The following is a 19609-nucleotide window of genomic DNA, read 5'->3' as shown; positions in this document are numbered from 1 at the left end:
GTCCAAATATTAATGCTCTTATATGCTTTACTAACTTCTCCTTTTCCAGTCTGAAGGTCTTGCTCACCATTTTGATTCTCAAGGAACTCTGGGAAGTAGAAGAATTCTGGTATTAGCTCTTTAACGTCATTGGGGTTGTCCATCAACGTCTGCCAGGTGGCGGGGATGGAGTGGAACTGTCTGTCCGCACAATCAAACCTGGAGGAGAGAATTCAGTTCAGTTCATTTCACAATTCAATTCAGGAGTCACAAGGCAGCTCCACAGAAGCCCAGGCCCAAATAGCCCAGGCCTCTTCTGGCTGCACTACATAGTGAAACTACAATAACAATGAGAGTTAAGAGAATTCTGCATAAAGGAATGAAACGAGTCTAAACAGTACACAGAAAAGTTCAGACCAACCAACGAAAACCAAGACATCTGTTCAGGCCCTGCTTCTAAGCCGCTTCTCCTTCTGGGTCGCGGGGGCGAACTGGAGCCTATCCCAGCAGTCACTGGGTGGAAGGCAGGATACACCCTGGACAGGTCGCCAGTCCATCACAGGGCACACACATACACACTCACACCTAGGGGCAATTTATCATGTCCAATTGGCCTGACTGCATGTCTTTGGACTGTGGGAGGAAACCCACACAGACACAGGGAGAACATGCAGACTCCACACAGAAAGGACCCCGGTCGCCCGGCCGGGGAATCGAACCCAGGCCCTTCTTGCTGTGAGGCGAAAGCGCTATCCACCATGCAACTGTCCCACCCCTCCAGGCACATCCATGTCACCCCACCACAGAGCACAACAAACTGCCCTGCTTTCCATGTGGCTATAAAAACTAAAAGCAAATCTAACTTAGAAATCACACTTCAAATTACCTGGTGATTAAAAACGGCTCAGTGCAGAACTGCAGTGTATCTGTTCCATCTGACAGAAAACTAAAGAGTATATCAGTGAGTATCTGAAGCCTGTAAATTAGTGGGGCCGCCCTGAACAGCGATCTCAAAAACACAGGCTGAGAATTAGTAAGTGAAGTAGATACACTAAGTGTTAGACATCAGAGCACGTTAACATGAACATGAACAGGTGAGGTACTCAGTGTAGTGTAAGGCAGGTGTACAAATCCAGAACTGATTAGCAGGTTCTGCAGTAACCAGCAGTCAACAGTCAACATATCAGCTGTAACGAGAGTTTTGCTGTTTGGTTAGAGAGAAAAAACAGCAGCAGGATCAGAAAACAGAAACTCCCAAAACTCCAACAGGAAGACTGTGACTTCACCGGCAGAGACAATCTAACGATCCAAATAAATTACAACAGCAGGAAGCGCTTTATAAAGTAGCCGATGTGTCTCACGATGCACAGAGATGACCAGCCAATCTTCTCATATAGTATACAGTGTTGGGTCTTCATGGCTTTTGTGTTTCTGTACTATCTGATGTTTTGGTGATGCAGCAAACATCAAGTTCAAGCCAAACATAGTGAAAATGCAGTGCGTGCATATTAATAAGCACAGCTGAGAGAGAGAGATATACATCAAAGAAATGAGAGAGGCAGGAGTAGAGAGAAGGTAAAAAGAAGCGAGTGAAGGTGTTTTACCTGCCGCTCTGCAGCTGTATGTGCAGCGAGGTGAAGGGCTCCACTCTGATCAGGTAGTGCATCACTCCTGCAGCATTGGAGTAATGAGTGCCGTAGTGGAAACGGTCTATTGTGCCTGTAGGGTCCTCAAAACTTTCATACCTACAGAGAGAAACAGATGCTGGATGATTTCTACTGTTTAACGGTTTAATTTTTACACTTTTTGCAAATGTTCTTAATACGGTACTTTATTATTTTTCCTCTCTCCAATCTGTGTAGTTCCAGTTTTGGCATGAAATATTTATGATTTATGATTATTTATAATAATTATGTCAATAAAGCTGCCTGAACTGAACTGAGGGACAGAACAACGGGAACACACTTTTCTCTCACTGCCTTGGCGTTCTTTTCATTCAGGACAGCTACAGGTTTGGAGAGATCCCGGAAAACCCGTGGGTCAGACAGGTCCAGTTCTCCTGAGGTGTAATCCGACAGGATCCAGGGAAACTGCAGGGATGATGACAAACAAGCCCACGTTTACTCTGGGAACGAGTCCAATCAGAGAATCTGAAGCGACTGAAGAGGTTAGGGTAGAGCAGTTTTACCACAGGGTACTGCGCCAGGTCGTTGTAGGTTCTCCCTGCGATGGTGTTCAGCTGCATCAGGTAGTCGAAGTTAGAGATCTCCCTGTTCACCCATTTCTGAAACAAAGGAAAAGTTAATCCCTTATCCCGAAGAGCTACAGCACTACACAGGTATTGTAGAGTGTTACTTATTTATTAGTTATTAATTAATTATACAATTAAGCTGATCGATCAGAGATGAACTGTGTGCTGCTGATGGTGAAACAGTAATCTAACGAGCTCTGTCTGAGAAGCTCACTCTATAACAGCTGCTTCTGCTGCATGAACTGCCTTTGACCACTGACCTGTGTGAGTCCGGAGGCTTTCAGCAGCTCCTGAGGTGAGCGAGTGCCGTGGAGAGAGAGAGAGCAAAGCAGTAGCATCCGGCTGTACACTTTATTACGCACCTGTCAATCAGAGAGTAAACGAAACAGAGACGGACAGAGAGAGAGAGCGAAAGCGAGAGCGAGAGCGAGAGCGAGAGACAGACAGAGAGAGCGAGAGCGAGAGAGAAAGAGAGAGACAGCAAGAGAGAGAGAGAGAGACAGAGAAAGAGAGAGAGAGAGAGTAAAGTGTAAATAGCACTTTGAACCCTTAAGAAAACAAATTACAATGACTTACAGTTACATCTAAGAAAAATCAACCAACTTTACACTTCAGAGTTACTGTGGCCTTTTTTACTAACAGATAGTGAGAGAGAGAGAGAGAGAGAGAGAGAGAGAGAGAGAGAGAGAGAGAGAGAGAGAGAGAGAACGAAAGACAGACAGACAGACAGACAGAGTGTAAGATACAGGGAGGAATAGAAAGAAAAAAACAGGGAGAATAGTAACTGGAGTGAGAGAGAAAAGAAGAAAACACAAAGAAAGAGAAAGAAGAGTAAAGGAGAGGAAAAGAAAAAGCGAGGGAAAAAGTGAGAGAGAAGATCCTGACCTCCTTCTTAAAGTTGAGGAAGTAGTTGGTTTGGTCTATGAGGAATATCTCCAGTGCAGAGCGCCGCAGGTTATACCTGCGCAGGTGAATCTCTCTGATCTGAGACAGCGGCCACTTAAAGTCCTGACCCACACCTGGACAACACACACACACACACACACACACACACACACACACAACACAGTGTCACTGCAGATAAACACACTCCTACCAAACTCATTGGATTCCACACACACACATACACACACACACAGAGACAGACACAGAGACAGACACAGAGACAGACACAGAGACTACACACAATCGTATATAGTTTGACTACCTTCAAAACGGCGTTTTGTTGATGATGAGGGTGTGTTAACTTATTTTCTTAATATTTACTTAATTTAAAGTTTTTATTTTTGAAACCTTTACGAAACGTAATGAGCTCCATATGTTTCAGATTTTAGCTGCGTTTCTTGTATAAAAAGTGTCAAATAAATAAATAAAGAAAAATCTGATTATCGTAATCTTACTATGTTGCCCCTCACCCTCTTCCTTTTCTGTGCTGCTGTCGTAGAAGTAGATGTGGTGTGTGGTGATGTCCAGACGGCCGGGGTAAATGTCCACCACAGTGACCAGCTCACAATCTTCTGACATCACCAGCTTCTCCTTCTGACTCGCATCCTCATCATCCGCCCTGGGGGAAGAAAGGGAGAGAGAAGGGGGGGACAGGGATGGGGGGACAGAGACAGGGGGACAGGGATGGGGGGACAGTGAGAGAGAATAAGGTTGAACACAAGTGTAAAACAGGGGTTCTTAACCTGGGGCTCAATGTGCATTATTACAAGAACATTATTAAGCAGCTTGTAGACGCACTAATTGGCCATTTTATGAAAAAGACAATTTATAAAAAAATTCCAAAACATTCAAAACACAAAAATAATTCTGACGAGTGGCTGGCAAAACCCAGGTCTCTCCAACAGGAAAGAACGTGAGAATGAGAAAAAAGTTTCCAGTAGTGGTAATTTTCACTTTGCGGAGCGGCAGCTGGCAGAAAAAGAAAAGAGGCAGCTGTGCTGTACGACACAGAGACCGCATACCATCATTTATCAGTCTACAGAACACAAACCAGCTAGTGTTACACGTTCCCTCCACATCCACCTTAACTCAGGACCACTCAGACTCTCCCGCATCCACCTCAAATCAGGACCACTCCGACTCTCCCGCATTCACCTTAACTCAGGACCACTCCGACTCTCCCGCATCCACCTCAAATCAGGACCACTCCGACTCTCCCGCATCCACCTCAAATCAGGACCACTCCGACTCTCCCGCATCCACCTCAAATCAGGACCACTCCGACTCTCCCGCATCCACCTCAAATCAGGACCACTCCGACTCTCCCGCATCCACCTCAAATCAGGACCACTCCGACTCTCCCGCATCCACCTCAAATCAGGACCACTCCGACTCTCCTGCATCCACCTCAAATCAGGACCACTCCGACTCTCCTGCATCCACCTCAACTCAGGACCACTCCGACACTCCTGCATCCACCTTAACTCAGGACCACTCCGACTCTCCCGCATCCACCTCAAATCAGGACCACTCCGACTCTCCCGCATCCACCTCAAATCAGGACCACTCCGACTCTCCCGTATCCACCTTAACTCAGGACCACTCTGACTCTCCCACATCCACCTTAACTCAGGACCACTCAGACTCTCCCGCATCCACCTCAAATCAGGACCACTCCGACTCTCCCGCATCCACCTTAACTCAGGACCACTCCGACTCTCCCACATCCACCTTAACTCAGGACCACTCCGACTCTCCCGCATCCACCTCAAATCAGGACCACTCCGACTCTCCCGCATCCACCTTAACTCAGGACCACTCCGACTCTCCCACATCCACCTTAACTCAGGACCACTCCGACTCTCCCGCATCCACCTCAAATCAGGACCACTCCGACTCTCCCACATCCACCTAAAATCAGGACCACTCCGACTCTCCCACATCCACCTTAACTCAGGGCCACTCCGACCCTGACCACAGCTTCAGGTGGATTCTGTGAGCTTGTTGCTGCAGGTGGGTCTTGAACTAAAAGACTGACTGAGTGTGAATTTTTCCAGTGCCAGGCTGGAGGAATGCAGCCCAGTCACTCCTTAAGTAAGTACATTTGAGCAGATCTGATTATTCCACTGTAATTCTGTAATGTACTGTAATGCCTGAGGCGGGGCTGGCTCAGACTAAAGTACTGTGCTTCCAGCGTTCAACGACTGATTCTGGCCTCAGTCAGTCCGTTATAAGTGACCACACTGGGATAAAGTGGACATTTCCAGGCCAGGTGCGTGTTACTCACTGCGTGCTCCCGCTCTGTTCCTCTTCTGGTAGATCCAGTATTTCCTCCTCCAGATCACTGACCTTCACCTGCTTCACCGCCTCCAACAGCAAAGACTCAGCGTTTATCTGTTGGTGCTGCACACCTGCACACAGAGGAATTTTAAAATATTAAAAAATAAAACAATTTAAAAACTACAGTTTAATAGACAGATTCTAGTTTACAAGAAGCGCAATTTACAAATATCTCTTGGTCTGACACTGAACTAAATACATTTTAAGTATGACAAAAATGTCCAAGTACTTTTTGGAGTCACTATAGGTTAATTTTATAGGTTTACTGGTTGTATATAGTTACTGACTATACAGAGAGAGACAGATCCACAATCCTCTACCACTGGAAAGTGACCACCACAGCACCTCCACCAATCAGATGTTATCTGGGTCTCAGCACTGCAGTGGTTCTAACACAGGACAGCAGAAAGCTGTGGGTTCAAACCCCAGAACTGACGGTTTGTTCGTTGCAGGGACAATGATGTATAACATAACATGGTAGTGTGTTGCGCCGATACATCAGGCACTGGAACAAATCGATTAAAAAAAGTCAGGACAGGTAAAAAGAAACTTAACAGCACTAAATGCCATCTAATTCTGTCTAAAACTGTCTTTTACCTGTATTTAATTGAAAATAAGAGATATTTTATAGTATCAACTTCACTGATATTTGTAAATATACACTAATTCCAAATTTCTCATTGTATAAACATTGGAACAGAGGCAATGTAAGACAGGTAAACAGGTGATGCTATCATGATTATGCATAAAAGGGTAATTCACAAACTTGTGAATTATGGGAACATGCCGTGGTCTGACGATCCTTCTTTTTTAAATTGTTTTTGGAAACGAGAGAGGTTGTGAGGAAAAGGACCATCCTGACCGTTACCAACGTAAAAAAGCCAGCTGGAAGTCTGTCCTGGTATGGGGGCCGTGTTACTGCCGAAGGCATGGATAACTTGAGGGGTACGTACACATTTTGGAGCAACAAATGCTGCCATCTAGACAACGTCTTTTTACAGACGTCCTGCTTCGTTCAGCAACAGGTCGAAAAGGATTCGCAAATCACCGTTTCTCTCTGCATTAGTCGATCTGTTGCCACTCTTTTGGATCTGGGTTGGTATCTACAGTGTCTGTTTATGTGAGGAGAGTACAGGTGTACAGGTGTATGCAAAACCTTACCAAGGTTGTCCCGCAGAGCGCTGGCTTCTCTGTGAGGGTCAAAGTTATAGTTCCTCACCAGCTTCAGACGCATACGAGAGTAATTCTCAGCACTAGACAACTTCCAGTTCATTTCCTTCTGCTGCCTAAATATATACAAACACACAAATACACACATCACACAAACTTTACACATTAAAATCCATTTATTTACAGCGTAGTACACTACACAGTACACCGCACTATAAACACAAAATAAAAGACACTATTTATTTATAGTGTTGTATCTTGGAGTTATTATTGATTTTATACCAGAGTTTGTATTGTTTTTATTTATGGCTTATATTTTACATAAAAATCTATTCCTTTTCCAGTAACTTTAGAAAATGAATTCATGAACGAATGAATGAATGAATCAAACCAAGCCAAAGCCCAAGCCATTTCTGAGAGCTTTACATTTTCTATCTTCTAACCATATCGGCGAGTTTTTCCTTTTACTGCAGGTTAAAGCGCTGATTTTCTGATGAACATTTTTACTATAAACATCCTGTTAATCACATAAAACAGCAGGATAAAGACTCACTTGTCCACCCATGGTCCTCTCTCACACATGAGCCCCCTGCGGGCTGCCTTCCACTGCCTGAGGATGGCGCTGTTCTGTGTGTGCATCTGTTTCAGCATGCTGTTATACCGCAGGTTTTCCTGTCGGCCGCGGCGGGAAAACGGCTCCACAAACTGCTCCTGTTTAATAAGCGTTTCACATAAATTACTTCGCCCACGGAAACTGAGAGTGTGCGAGTGTGTGTGTGTGTGTGAGCGAGTGTGTGTGTGCGCGCGAGTGTGTGTGTGTGTGTGTGTGTGTGTGTGTGTGTGTGTGTGTGTGAGCGAGTGTGAGAGCGAGTGAGTGTGTGTGTGTGTGTGTGTGAGTGTGTGCGAGTGTGTGTGTGCGCGTGTTACCTGAAAGCGGATCTTGCTCTCCCCCCTCTCTCTTTCTCTGCGATGCAGGTTAATCATGAAGGCTTCATAACAGTCCTTCCAGAACAAAGCCATGGTCTCGTGTCCCTGACTGAACGTCTCGATCTCATATTGCTTCATGTACGGAATTATCTGAGGGGGAAAAACCAGCAGTTGCGTTACAAACCAGCACACAGGTGGCGCACTCCAGCATTCAACAGGTTACAGCACAGTATTCAGAGAACACTAAATCAGTGACACTTTATTTGAAGTAGGTTTGGACTCTGCACAACACTGATCTCAGAAATACTGTGTATTATATATGAGAAATTATTACACTACTGTCATTTTTTTAAATCATATTTATATATAGTGGCCCCCAAAATATCTGGACACTAATCCGTTTTACCTTCAGTTAGCATTAATAAAGTTATTTAGGTTACTTCATTAAAATAAAAAATAAAAAATCCAATACGTTTCAGAAAAAAACACTTTAAACACAGCATCAGACTGATGGCAGGCGCTTTGGGTGGAGAAAATCCGGAGTAGAATTCCAAGCAGACCAAGAGTGCTGTAAAGCAGAGTCTGGGGCTGTTTTTCCCAACAGTGTCGCTGAGCTTGTGTTTACCGAGGATTGAAAACTCAGACGAGTACAAAAGCATTTTAGGTGCAAATCTATAACAGAAACTGCTCAGAAAAACACAAATACTTCAGCAAAATGAGAGTGACAGTCCCGGAACCCTCCTGACTCCGCACACTCACGTATTTATCGAGGTAGACCCTCCACTCGGGGGAGTTGCAGTAGAGCTGAAAATCCTCGAAGAAAGATGGGCTGCCGTTGGTGTCAGGCAGTGAGGGCAGGTGGAGCTCCATGTAGAGGAGTTTATGCACTTTAGAGAGAAGCGTCCGCAGCAGAGGGACGAGGAACGAGTAGGTTTCCTCTTTCTGTTCGCTGACAGAGCGCCTGAGGATGCCCTCCACTCGGCCCAGCAGGAAACACGCTTCATCCTGAGAGTCTATGCTCTTCGTCTGCAGAATCCCATTCAGCTTAGCCGTCGCCATGGCACACACCTGGGAAAGGGTGGGATAAAACACACACACACACACACACACACACACACACACACACACACACACACACACACAGCAAATCAGTTTCATGATCTATTACATAAACAGAACTGCAAACCCTAACAAACCCTGTAACAGCTAAGTGAGGGTTGAGCAGATCTAACTGACCTGAGGGTCGGGCTGCGCCATGAATCCGAGCAGCAGCCTGAGTCCGACCTGAGACAGCTGCAGCCACTGCGACCCGGATGTGTACCACACCATCAGACCATCCATCAGAGTGACCGTTTCTTCAAGAACCTTCTCCGTCCACAGCGCCGGGTTCACCAAACCCTCAGCCTGCAGGAAATCCTGCACCACGTGCAGCAAACGCACCGCATTCTCTGTGTGCTGGGGCAGAGTGACCGCTGTGGACTCCCGGTTATCATTTACTGCCCACTCCACCATTCGTTCTAACAGACTGTGGGGGGTGGGGAAAAAAGGTCAGCAGGCATGGAAAGAAAACATATCAGAGAAATCATCAGTGTGTTAATACACATGAGAACACAACCTCCTCTTCCTCGTCTCTCTTAGTCTCTACCTCTCATTCATTTAACCTTGACAGACAGAGGAGGATCCTGCTGCCGGTCAGCCGAGGGCCCTTTCTTAAAGTTTGCTGGCAGAGTGGTGAGAGCAGGTCTACGTTGGCCACAGCTGAATGTATCAGCGTGTATACTCTTAGATTTCTGTTCTACCATGTTGTGCATCACTGTATAAAATATGCACAATGCCTCCTTTAATACTTCACTAACTGAGCGCACTTCAAATCAGTCAGTTTACTGATGAAACGCTGCTCATGGGTGATCTGTGCATGTGTGTGTGATACAAACTAAACAAAGGCCTGAGAAACACTTGTCTGTCTGAGGTCATGTTCTTTACATATCAGTATAAATACCTCAACAGCACTGAGACATTACGTTATTCTTGGAGAACTGCACTATATAAGATTTGGGGATTTGGAGACCTCTCTGGTGGGAATGTATAACTGCAATGTGCAGAAAAATATTTTGTAATTTAGACTGTGCTTGGGAGCCCTTTCCACGAGCGGGTGAATCTGATGACTGTGTTAAAAGAGTAGTCAAAGAAAACGCGACATTGTCCAAAGACTGTAAGTGAATGACCTACTACTGACATCATATCTTCATCAGTATAATGATGATTTTGCATTTGAGACCTAAACATCAAGCTAGACCTTCTCTTTGAGCCTCTGTGTGGTGTTAATACAAAAAACTCCAGCAAACTATGACCCAACTCTGACTTTTAATTGGTTATTTCAGAGTTTACAGGGTGATCCGCAGCCAGCAGCGCATGGACATCATATTTGGTGTCTGAAGTTTGCTTCTTTACTTTTGCACTGGAGGTACGAAACTGAAGTAGTGAAAGTAAATCTGGCGAAGTTTATTCCCCGCCAAGTGCCACTGTGCAAGCTTCACGCCTAAACGGTCACACCCCTGCAATAAACCATGTCTAGTTGTTAAATAATCTCAAATATACTCGCTTATGTGGTTTTTGACATGGTATGAAATACTGTCCATTTCTACAGGGTGACAGAAGGTCGTACAGTAAGTTGGTGTTAATATTTACCCTATTAATTCCCTCTCCATCTCCCTCATACCTAAGCTTGATGTGGTCAACAGGCAGCAGCAGTTCGTTGGCAGTGCCCAGTTTGGTCAGAGCAGAGAACACCTGTCCTCTCTCCAGCCAGGCGTTATCGTCTGAACCCCCGACACCGCGCCACATCACACACAGCACGATCTCTAACAGTATCCGCCACAGCTCGTCCTCCGCACGCTGCAGGAACAGGAACACAAGCACTCAAATCACAACAGCAGTCACTTCACTCTGAAAGACGACCAGTTTACAGGCACTGAACGGAACTCGAAGGGCATTTCATGGACTTCTCATCACTTCTGCATAATTACATGTTAAAGATGTAAACAGTGTCATTCAAAATGGTTTGATAAGAAATGCTCTACTGTAGAGAAAGTTACTGAGTCAGAATCGCTCACAGTGGCGCTGAGAGGAACCAGACGCCTGAAGAGTTTACCCTCTCTAAAAGCTTCCTTACAGAACGTAATCATCATCATCATCATCATCATCATCATCATCAGAACACTTTATTGATCCCAGAGGGAAACTGCAGTTATTGCAGTTGCGACCATTATTTAAAAGAATAAACACTTTAATAATTTAAAATGTACACGTTTAAATTCTTGCGAATACAGTAAGAAGCATTGGCTGTGATAATAAATATAAAATGGTTATAAATATGCTGCCAGATGCCTGAGGCATAGTTTTACAGTAGTTTTGAAATAATATTTGGGTCTAAAATGTATTTATCATGGTGGAGGGGTACAAGCAGAGCACTGTAGGGGCAAAACAGAAAACCGCATTTTTCCAGATTTCCCACCACTGTATCATCATCAACATCGCATTTCAACACTCAGAAGACTCGTGTAGATTCACTGGAGGTTTTGAACTGTAAATATAAAAAGGTACATTTGCTTTGTGGCCACTGAAAACACTGGTTCTTACAATCACCACTGTAAAGACATCTGAAAGTTTCTCTAAATAAATCAGCATCTTAACGCCTGAGTTTTGCAGAGTTAGAAGAATGCAGACGGTGGAATTTCAACTTTAACCCCACTGCAAAGGACAAAACATACGACACACCAAACTTCCCACTGACATCACCAAGGAGCTGTTCTGTTCCACAATCCGGTACTAGCAGGAACGGCCTGACCTGGGAACAGTTACCATTTCCATACACCAGGTGGTGCCCTAGGTGGTGCATCTGATGAATAACTTTAGTTTCACAGCATCTGGATATGCAGGGTACGTACTGTTTACAAAAGACAGGGCAACCTGGTCTAATCACACTAACACTTCACACTCAGGGTTTCAAACGGCTTAATAACTATACAGTAATAAGTAATATTTAATCGCTAATTTACATATGAGTTAACTGTTCATTCAGCACTGATTATGTACTTAGTAATTAGTAATTGAGTACACTGTTACCTGATTTGTCAGAGTCGCTTATTTACTCATTAACTGTGTGCTAAATGCTGCTTATTACACTGTTAATGAACGGATAAGTGTGTTTACTAACGTAAAGAAGTAGCATGAGAACTAATACTTCTGCGTTAGTCCTGTAAATGATCTGTTAATCCTCAACTAATTTATTGCTATTAATGAATTATTATGTTGTCCTACTAATGAATGGCACAGATTTCTACTGTGGTTTCCAGTGCAGTGATTAAAAGCTGCTCGTTTAAAAAGCTGAATTAGCAGTGAACATTTACTTCAGGGGACCCCGTCCAGAAGCTGTGGGACGGGTCTGACCCGTTACGCCAACGCATGGACTGAAATATAAGACTCAGCAGGGCGGCTGACTGAAGCGCACACCTGCGAACTGCTGCCTCACCTCGGCGCTGTTAAACGACTCTCCCAGGGAGACGTTGTCACTGAACAGGAAGCTGTCATCAGGCAAAGAGGTTTCTCGCTCGGCCGCGGCTCCAGGGAAAGGCTTGGCGTTCTCCAGCGGTGAAGGCGTACTGGGCATGCTCCCGGGGGTCTGACTCCCACTGTCCCCCTGATCGAACAGGTGCACCTGGGACAGGTCCAAACTCAAGCCCCCTGCTTTCCCAGTCTTGGGGGATTTATTTACATAATAATTAAAGGGAGCGTCCCCTGGTGTCTCAGTGAGGGACAGCATGTCTCCGTTGTCCAGGCTGTCTATAGACCTGCTATCTGAAACGCTGTCTCTCTCATCATTCAGCCTCCCCTCGGTGCTCGGTAGCGTCCTCCGGTCTAGCGGAGGCTCCAGCCTGTTTCCCCCGCCGCTGCGGCCGAGCTCCAGACTGCCCAGGCTGCCCGAATCGGCCCGGAACGAACCCGTGCTCCCCTCGGCCCCGGGACTCCGGACCAACAAGCGCATGAGAGAGTCCTGCCAGCACAGCTGACGGGAAATTTGCAGCGCAGCATCTGATTGAGACTGGAGCAGAGAGTACAGCTACACACACACACACACACACACACACACACACACACACACACACTTAAATATAACTACATAATGTCTATATATAATTCTGAATCACTGCTGACCTAAAAAGCTTTGTATTTCAGAAACAGTAACTATAAAGGAAGAAAAAACACCATCGTAGTTTATTGATTACTACGATTTAAGACCTGCTGTATAAATATTTAGACATCGTTTAACAAGAGATATTCTTAAAAGGCAATTTACAGATTTTACAGACAAAGGACTTAAAAGATTTAAAGTAGCTTTAAACCATTTCTATCTGCTCCTCGTATGTTTAATTACGTCACAATGCGCTTCTTCTAGTACGCTGTGGAAATCGTCAGTACTTAAAGAACAGAACCGGTTCTGTTTAATTTGACTTCGCAAAGGAGTTAAAGGCACCGCCTCCCGTGTGGAACCAGACAGAGGAAGCATGGATGGGGAACGCGAGGAATAAAAGCGTTCCGTGTTGCTGCCGAAATTACTGTCCTTATGCATTCGTCATGGCCGGGCAATTTTTCAGACGGCTGGGCGCCGCTGCCTCTAGCTGTTAGATGTGAGTCCTGCACGTGCACAATTAAACTCAGCCATAGCCTCACAGTGACCAGTCGTGTCAGCGTTGATGGCAAAACGTGTACCTGCTACACAAAACGCGTGAAGGCTGGCGGGTCTGAGCTGGAGCAGTGCAGTCTGTGAAATGTTACATGAAAAACACTATTTAAAGTTTTTATTAGTATTTTTTTAATCTGCACTTTATTCTTTTATTGGTTCTTTGTCTTATCAAATCTCAGGAAACCAAACATCGTGATGTGCTGTGTTTCATGAAGCATCATTTCTCATATCCCTAAAGTCATTATGCAGTTTACTCATAACATATTAATTACCTATACTATTACTAATAAATACACAGGAAGGAACAAAGTCCTAATAAACCAAAAAAGATATTTTAAAACTATTCATCTTCAAACCATTAACATAAAATATTACAATAAATCCAAGTAAACATAGTCAAATTTATCATTCTTTTATTTTATACAGCTTACTGGTATCTTGGTTAGAAGTTTGGTACTTGACTTAATTAACGAAGAACTGATTAGCTGATATTGGATGGTAGCATAAGATATAACAAAATACACAATTGTTTAAAAATTATTGAAGTAATTAGTAATAATTGCAAAAAATGATTCCAGTAAGAGATCCTTTATAGTATATCTGTCACCCAGCAATCAAAGTCTGCTGAAAGAGAAGCAGTCACTGTATACAGCGATCATATCGTCGCTTTAACTCCGCCAGATAATAATGAACGTATAATAAAATCGCACCATTTAATGCAAAGGCCTTTGCTTATTTCCATGAGCGCCTCTACTGACTTCCAGTCTCCTGAACCCAAACAGTTCATAAATATCTAACAAACAGCCATGTGGGATTCAGTCACATGTACCGGTCCATACTGGACAAATCTGGGCACAAGCGTCAGGGCTTCCTAACTTACACACACTCCATAGGAAAGAGGGAGCTCGGAGTTTAATGCTACTTAAGGCAGATCGACCTAAAACACAGACATTCAGGGTGAAACCTGTATAAAGCCAGGGATATTACTGGAGGAGCTGTTCAGTCTATTAGCTTTAAGTCTGCTGTTCAGCTGATCAGCCTAGTTGTAATTAAGAAAAGACGCCAATCTGTTCATTTAAACTAATACACTCAGTGGCCCATGTGAACAGCATTACAGTCAAGGACTACAAGGAGATTTAAGCAGTAATAGTGTATCCGACTGTACTGAGGGGGTGATAGGTGTGTGTATACTGAGTATTTCAGACTGGATTTTAGGACTGAAACTATATGTATTATAATATAATATAATATAGTAAATTTAAAGTTTAAATAGCATAAAAAGCTTGTGGGCACATTTAAATGCAAGTTTCTCTGTAGTTCTGTGCGACCGGGAGTGAACGTCTGTATTTGTAGGTGTATGTGGCTCTATGTAAATATATATCATGCACAATACTGAAAATATAAGACTCTCTTACCCTCTTACAGACGAGCAGGCGGACGCTGGGCCCGGCCCGATGGGTCAGCTGCACGAGAGCCATCAGGTCCTTATAGTTCACCACAGTGTCTGAGGGTCATAAGGTCAGGCCCAATTAATTTAGAAGCAGGCTTAATTATGTTAAGTGTTGCTGCTGTTACTGTTTTAAAGTTTAAGCTTTTACATTTTTACATTCTTGTTAAAACTCTATTTTCTGGAATTCTGTGCAGCTGCTTTGTGACAACATCCATTGTAAAAAGCGCTACAAATAAATTTGATTTGATGATTTGATTTGACTGATGGTTGAGCAAGAATCAGCTCACTAGTACAGGCAGCCTTCGCACTTGCTGGCCGGTGTGTCTTTGTCAGTAAGGTACACAGCGTGCAGCTGCTGGATCAGACGCAGTGGCAGACTGACCTGTGTGCAGCACTTGGTTAATGAGGCACTTGACGAGACTGGGGGTGAGCTGGAGGTCGGAGAAGAGGAGCGTAAGGCCAGAGTATCCCACCTCCCTCAGCCTCAACCGCTGCTTACTCTTCTCATACACACGGTCACACTTCAGCATCCGCTCAAACACCTGCATACACACAGACATATATACACTGGCCACTTCATTAACTCCACCTCTTTGCATCTACACATCTACAAATCTGTTGATGTTTTCAGGTCTGTGTACCGTATAGTTTCACTCCTCAGACTGCAGTCCCATCTGTTTCTCTGATACTCTGTTACCCTGTTCTTCAGTGGTCAGGACCCCCATGGACCCTCACAGAGCAGGTGCTATTTGGGTGGTGGGTCATTCTCAGCACTGCAGTAACACTGATGTGGTGGTGGTGTGTTAGTGTGTGTTGTGCTGGTGTGGAGTGGATCAGACGCAGCAGTGCTGCTGGAGTTTTTAAACACTGTGTCCACTCACTGTCCACTCTATTAGACACTCCTACGTTGTCGGTCCACCTTGTAGATGTAAAGTCAGAGACGACAGCTCATCTGCTGCTGCACAGTTTGTGTTGGTCATCCTCTAGTCCTTCATCAGTGGTCACAGGACGCTGCTGGCTGGATATTTTTGATTGGTGAACTATTCTCAGACCAGCACAACACACACTAACACACCACCACCACCACAACTACGTCAGTGTTACAGCAGTACTGAGAATGACCCACCACCACCGGGGGTCCATTTTTTTGCAAAAGAAATTATGCAAAATCAAAAAGCACTTAAAAATGGAATGAACAGATGTAAGTGTAGTACAGTATTCTTCAGTTATTCTGACACCATGACGTACGCGCTCGTATAGTAACCATCAAAATCATGAGCGGAAAATTCTGGGGCAGCGTTTTGGTGGAGAATACCGAGTTACTGTCCTCTAGGCTTTCCCGAAAGCTGAGAGATGAAGGGTTTAGAGTGTCTGACCTTGAAGACGAGCTCGCGGAGGCGGTCAGAGTGTTTGTGGTTGAGCAGAAGGGCGTAGCAGGAGTCGGCTGCTCCAGGCTCAAACAGCAGGAGGAAGAGCTGGTCCCGCGCAGCACTCGTCTGGAGCAGCGTCAGCAACAGCTCCAACATACCACACAGCTATTACACAGAGAGCATGACGGTCAACATACAGCAAAACCACAGCGCAGAGAAAACTCATCCGCAAAACACAAAACACAGCATCAAACACAGCAGGAGTCAGAAATATGGACACACATGACCACTGAAGGCTTTTAGTAGTTTCAGTATTCACCACGTTTTAATATGTTACTGAAGAAACATGAACAAACATGAAATTATATACTGATCAAAAACAAATCCAAATGATATTTTAGAGTGAGACATGCATTTAAACAAGCGTGTCCACATTTTTACTGGTAGAGCCACGAAATACACTATACCACACGCCCACTGTGGAGAGACTGGGGGCGGGGCTACAGGGAAAACAGACTGGATTAATTGGCTGGCCAGTAAATCAGCTTAGAGTGAGAGAGGACTCAGTTACAGTTAGGACAACTGCTAATGAGTGGATCAAACCATCAAGGGTAGTGATTTAACTCAGGACACAGACAGACAGACACACTCTCACTCACTCACCCACTTAAACACGATTAAAAATGCTTGTAAAGCTGTTATACATGTAAATAAATCAATATGAATGTTTAAGATGAATGTACTTCTAAACCTAATAGATCAATGTAAACGATTTTAAAGTGTCTCTTTTTGTGTTTAAATTCCTGAGAGCAAAAGCTGCTCCTTCAACAAAATGTTCTTACCCCGACAACAAAGCCTGCCCAGTAAAAGCATGCTGACCAGCAAAGCCAGGCTATCATATGACCCTCTATGATCATATTTCCCTTTATTATTTAGAGGACTGCTATTTATTAATCCTTTAACCAAGAGAGCTGCAGTTTTTTCCTCCGAGTAACTAGAGGCTAACAGTTCCACTTTGGCTTCAAACTGCCCACAAAAAAAAACACACAAAAAAAAGAGTTTGCCCTGTTTAGTGAACTTCTAAAAAGCCCTCGCTAAAAACTGGACTTAACTAGTCTCGTCCTTCCAGGATCTATATTTTAGTGTCTTTCTCCTTTCAGATGAATTTCACCATCCTTTTATTTCTTAGTAATTTATTCACCCCCTTTTGTTTTCCATTTACCTACCACTGTGTGTGTGTGTGTGTGTGTGGGTGTGTGATTGTGCTCTATCCCCACCTGCTCATCATCTCCAATAGCAGCGATGTATCCCAGAATGCTCTGGATCTCCTCCTGGGTCGTGCCTTTGCTGATGTAATACTTCAGAAGGCCACAAAGAGACGCTCTAATGGTGCGAATGTCGTCCTCACTCAGATCCACCTCTCTGTTCCCGCTGCTGAAGGAGGGATGGGGGTACAGTAGAAGAGACGAGAGAAAAAAGAGAAAACAGTTATTAAAGCAAAAGTTTGGTGAAAAATCTAAGTTCCACAATGATCCCCTCACCTCAGGAAAGAGTCTGAACCAAACTAACCGGCGGCGTGAGCAAGAGCGGCACTCGGCTCGAAGCTCCAGCACAAAACTAAAGAAACTAAACCTGTCTGGGCTGATTAGCTACATTAGAGGCAAGAGAAAATTGTGTACATTAGATTTTCCACTGGAGTATATTCTGTTAACATTGACTCAGAAACTGCGGAAAACCTGCAGTGACGGCAAAATTAAATCTGACACCATGAGAGTGTGAGGAGTGAAGGATTGTGGGAAATGTAGTCTTACCCATAGTAAAGGCGGATTGTATCCAGCAGGAACTGGACTCCGTATTTCTTCCTGAACTGCTTCCTGCTGTCTTTGATGACGGTGGACATGTACTGGATGTGACCTTCACCACAAACACCACTTTTAACACGGGAGAACTGAACATGTACTGACTACACACACACACAAACGCACACGCTTTGAACTCACTGTCGTTAAAAACATGCACAGCGTAACTACAAACGCACCCACAGAATTCACAAACCACTCCAAAACGCAAAATAATAATAATAATAATAATAATAATTAGTGTATAACACAGCAGTGAAACACAACGCATGCAGGCACACTCACTACACACAATACACTGCTTATCAACAACTATCACAATATAAACTATTACAACACAAATATGAAAATATGCCCTCTAACCAATCATCACGTTTTCTGTGTGACGTGTGCATCCTGACCCATTTCAGAACTTCTGTTTGTGCTTTAATGAGTCCAGGAAATCACACAGTGTGATAAACATAAATGATTACAGGCAAAAAATAACACAAGTCCATCTTGAACCACGTGTTATGGAAAAAAACTTTAATTAACATTAATTTAAATGAACAAAACCACACAACTTTCACTCAGAGGACCTCTAAAGCCGTGCATCACTCTGCATTCAGCATTATGCTGCTGTTCACCAGTCACATCCTGCAGTGAACAAAAGGTCCAAAATGTAGATCCGTCCTACGTACATCCCCACCCCCCACCCCCAGGTGTCGCTGGACCTCTCTTTATTATTAAGTCCAGGTGTCTCAGCCACACCCATTGCTAATAGGTGTATAAAATCAAGCACACAACCTTACAATATCCTTCAAGTGCTGGTAGAATGGGAGCCCAGTAACTGTAAATGTGGCTCTGTCACTAGATGCCACCTCTGGCACAAGTCAGTGTGTGAATTTCTGTCCTGCTAGACCTGCCCCTGCCAACTGTAAGTGCTGGTATTGTGAAATGGAAACATCTAGGAGCAAAATCAGCTCAGCCACGAAGCCGTAGACCAGGCAAACTTATAAAGCGGGGCTGTAGGCCTCTGCTGAATCACTCACTACAGAGTGGCCCTGGAAGCAACATCAGCACAATAATTGTTCATCAGGAGTTTAATGAAATGTGATTCCACAGCCGAGCAGCTGCACACAAGCCTAAGATCACCACTTGGCTCTGGAGCAGTGGAAATGTGTCCTCTGGAGTGATGGATCACGCTCATCACGCAGATCACAGCAAAGGTTGGTGGAGGAGGGATAAGGGGCTGGGGCTGAGGGGTCCGGGTCACGCTAAAGCATATAAAGAATTTTTTTGGCATTTATATGGTTTTAAACTTAAAATTAGAATTGAATTAAAATTAGAATTCAGGACCATCAGCCCACTGTGTTTTGCACACAGAGGAATCAGACCTCTGCATTTAACCCATCCGTGCAGTGAAACACCCACAGACACGCACATTAGTGAACACACACACTAGGGGGCAGTGAGCACACTTGCCTGGAGCGGTGGGCAGCCCTATCCACGGAGCCCAGGGAGTAGTTGGGGGTTGGGTGCCTTGCTCAAGGGCACTTCAGTCACGTACTGTTGGCCAAAGGTATCAAACCCGTG

The 19609-nt window shown here is 44.4% G+C and overlaps 1 protein-coding gene across 4 annotated transcripts in view; it reads right to left on the bottom strand.

Moving 5' to 3' along the window:
• Window positions 1-19609, bottom strand: part of nbeal1 (neurobeachin-like 1) — a 93918-nt gene that overhangs the window by 18426 nt on the left and 55883 nt on the right. For 2 of the 4 annotated variants that reach the window (XM_037536372.1, XM_037536374.1), the window contains 20 exons: window positions 17987-18089; window positions 17453-17609; window positions 16182-16340; window positions 15188-15347; window positions 14771-14859; window positions 12144-12731; window positions 10332-10507; window positions 8849-9137; window positions 8372-8680; window positions 7613-7762; window positions 7239-7396; window positions 6677-6801; window positions 5463-5586; window positions 3631-3794; window positions 3116-3249; window positions 2491-2592; window positions 2168-2263; window positions 1945-2069; window positions 1584-1724; window positions 68-198 (listed from right to left, as the gene is read on the bottom strand). In XM_037536372.1, the coding sequence (XP_037392269.1) occupies window positions 68-198; window positions 1584-1724; window positions 1945-2069; window positions 2168-2263; window positions 2491-2592; window positions 3116-3249; window positions 3631-3794; window positions 5463-5586; window positions 6677-6801; window positions 7239-7396; window positions 7613-7762; window positions 8372-8680; window positions 8849-9137; window positions 10332-10507; window positions 12144-12731; window positions 14771-14859; window positions 15188-15347; window positions 16182-16340; window positions 17453-17609; window positions 17987-18089 (3480 nt within the window). The remainder of the gene's footprint in view (window positions 1-67; window positions 199-1583; window positions 1725-1944; window positions 2070-2167; window positions 2264-2490; window positions 2593-3115; window positions 3250-3630; window positions 3795-5462; window positions 5587-6676; window positions 6802-7238; window positions 7397-7612; window positions 7763-8371; window positions 8681-8848; window positions 9138-10331; window positions 10508-12143; window positions 12732-14770; window positions 14860-15187; window positions 15348-16181; window positions 16341-17452; window positions 17610-17986; window positions 18090-19609) is intronic. The other 2 variants (XM_037536373.1, XM_037536375.1) reach the window with 1 other exon arrangement.

This window comes from Pygocentrus nattereri, chromosome 30, assembly GCF_015220715.1.
Source record: "Pygocentrus nattereri isolate fPygNat1 chromosome 30, fPygNat1.pri, whole genome shotgun sequence".
NCBI classification, from domain to species: domain Eukaryota; kingdom Metazoa; phylum Chordata; class Actinopteri; order Characiformes; family Serrasalmidae; genus Pygocentrus; species Pygocentrus nattereri.
This window is presented reverse-complemented; position numbering and strand designations above follow the sequence as displayed.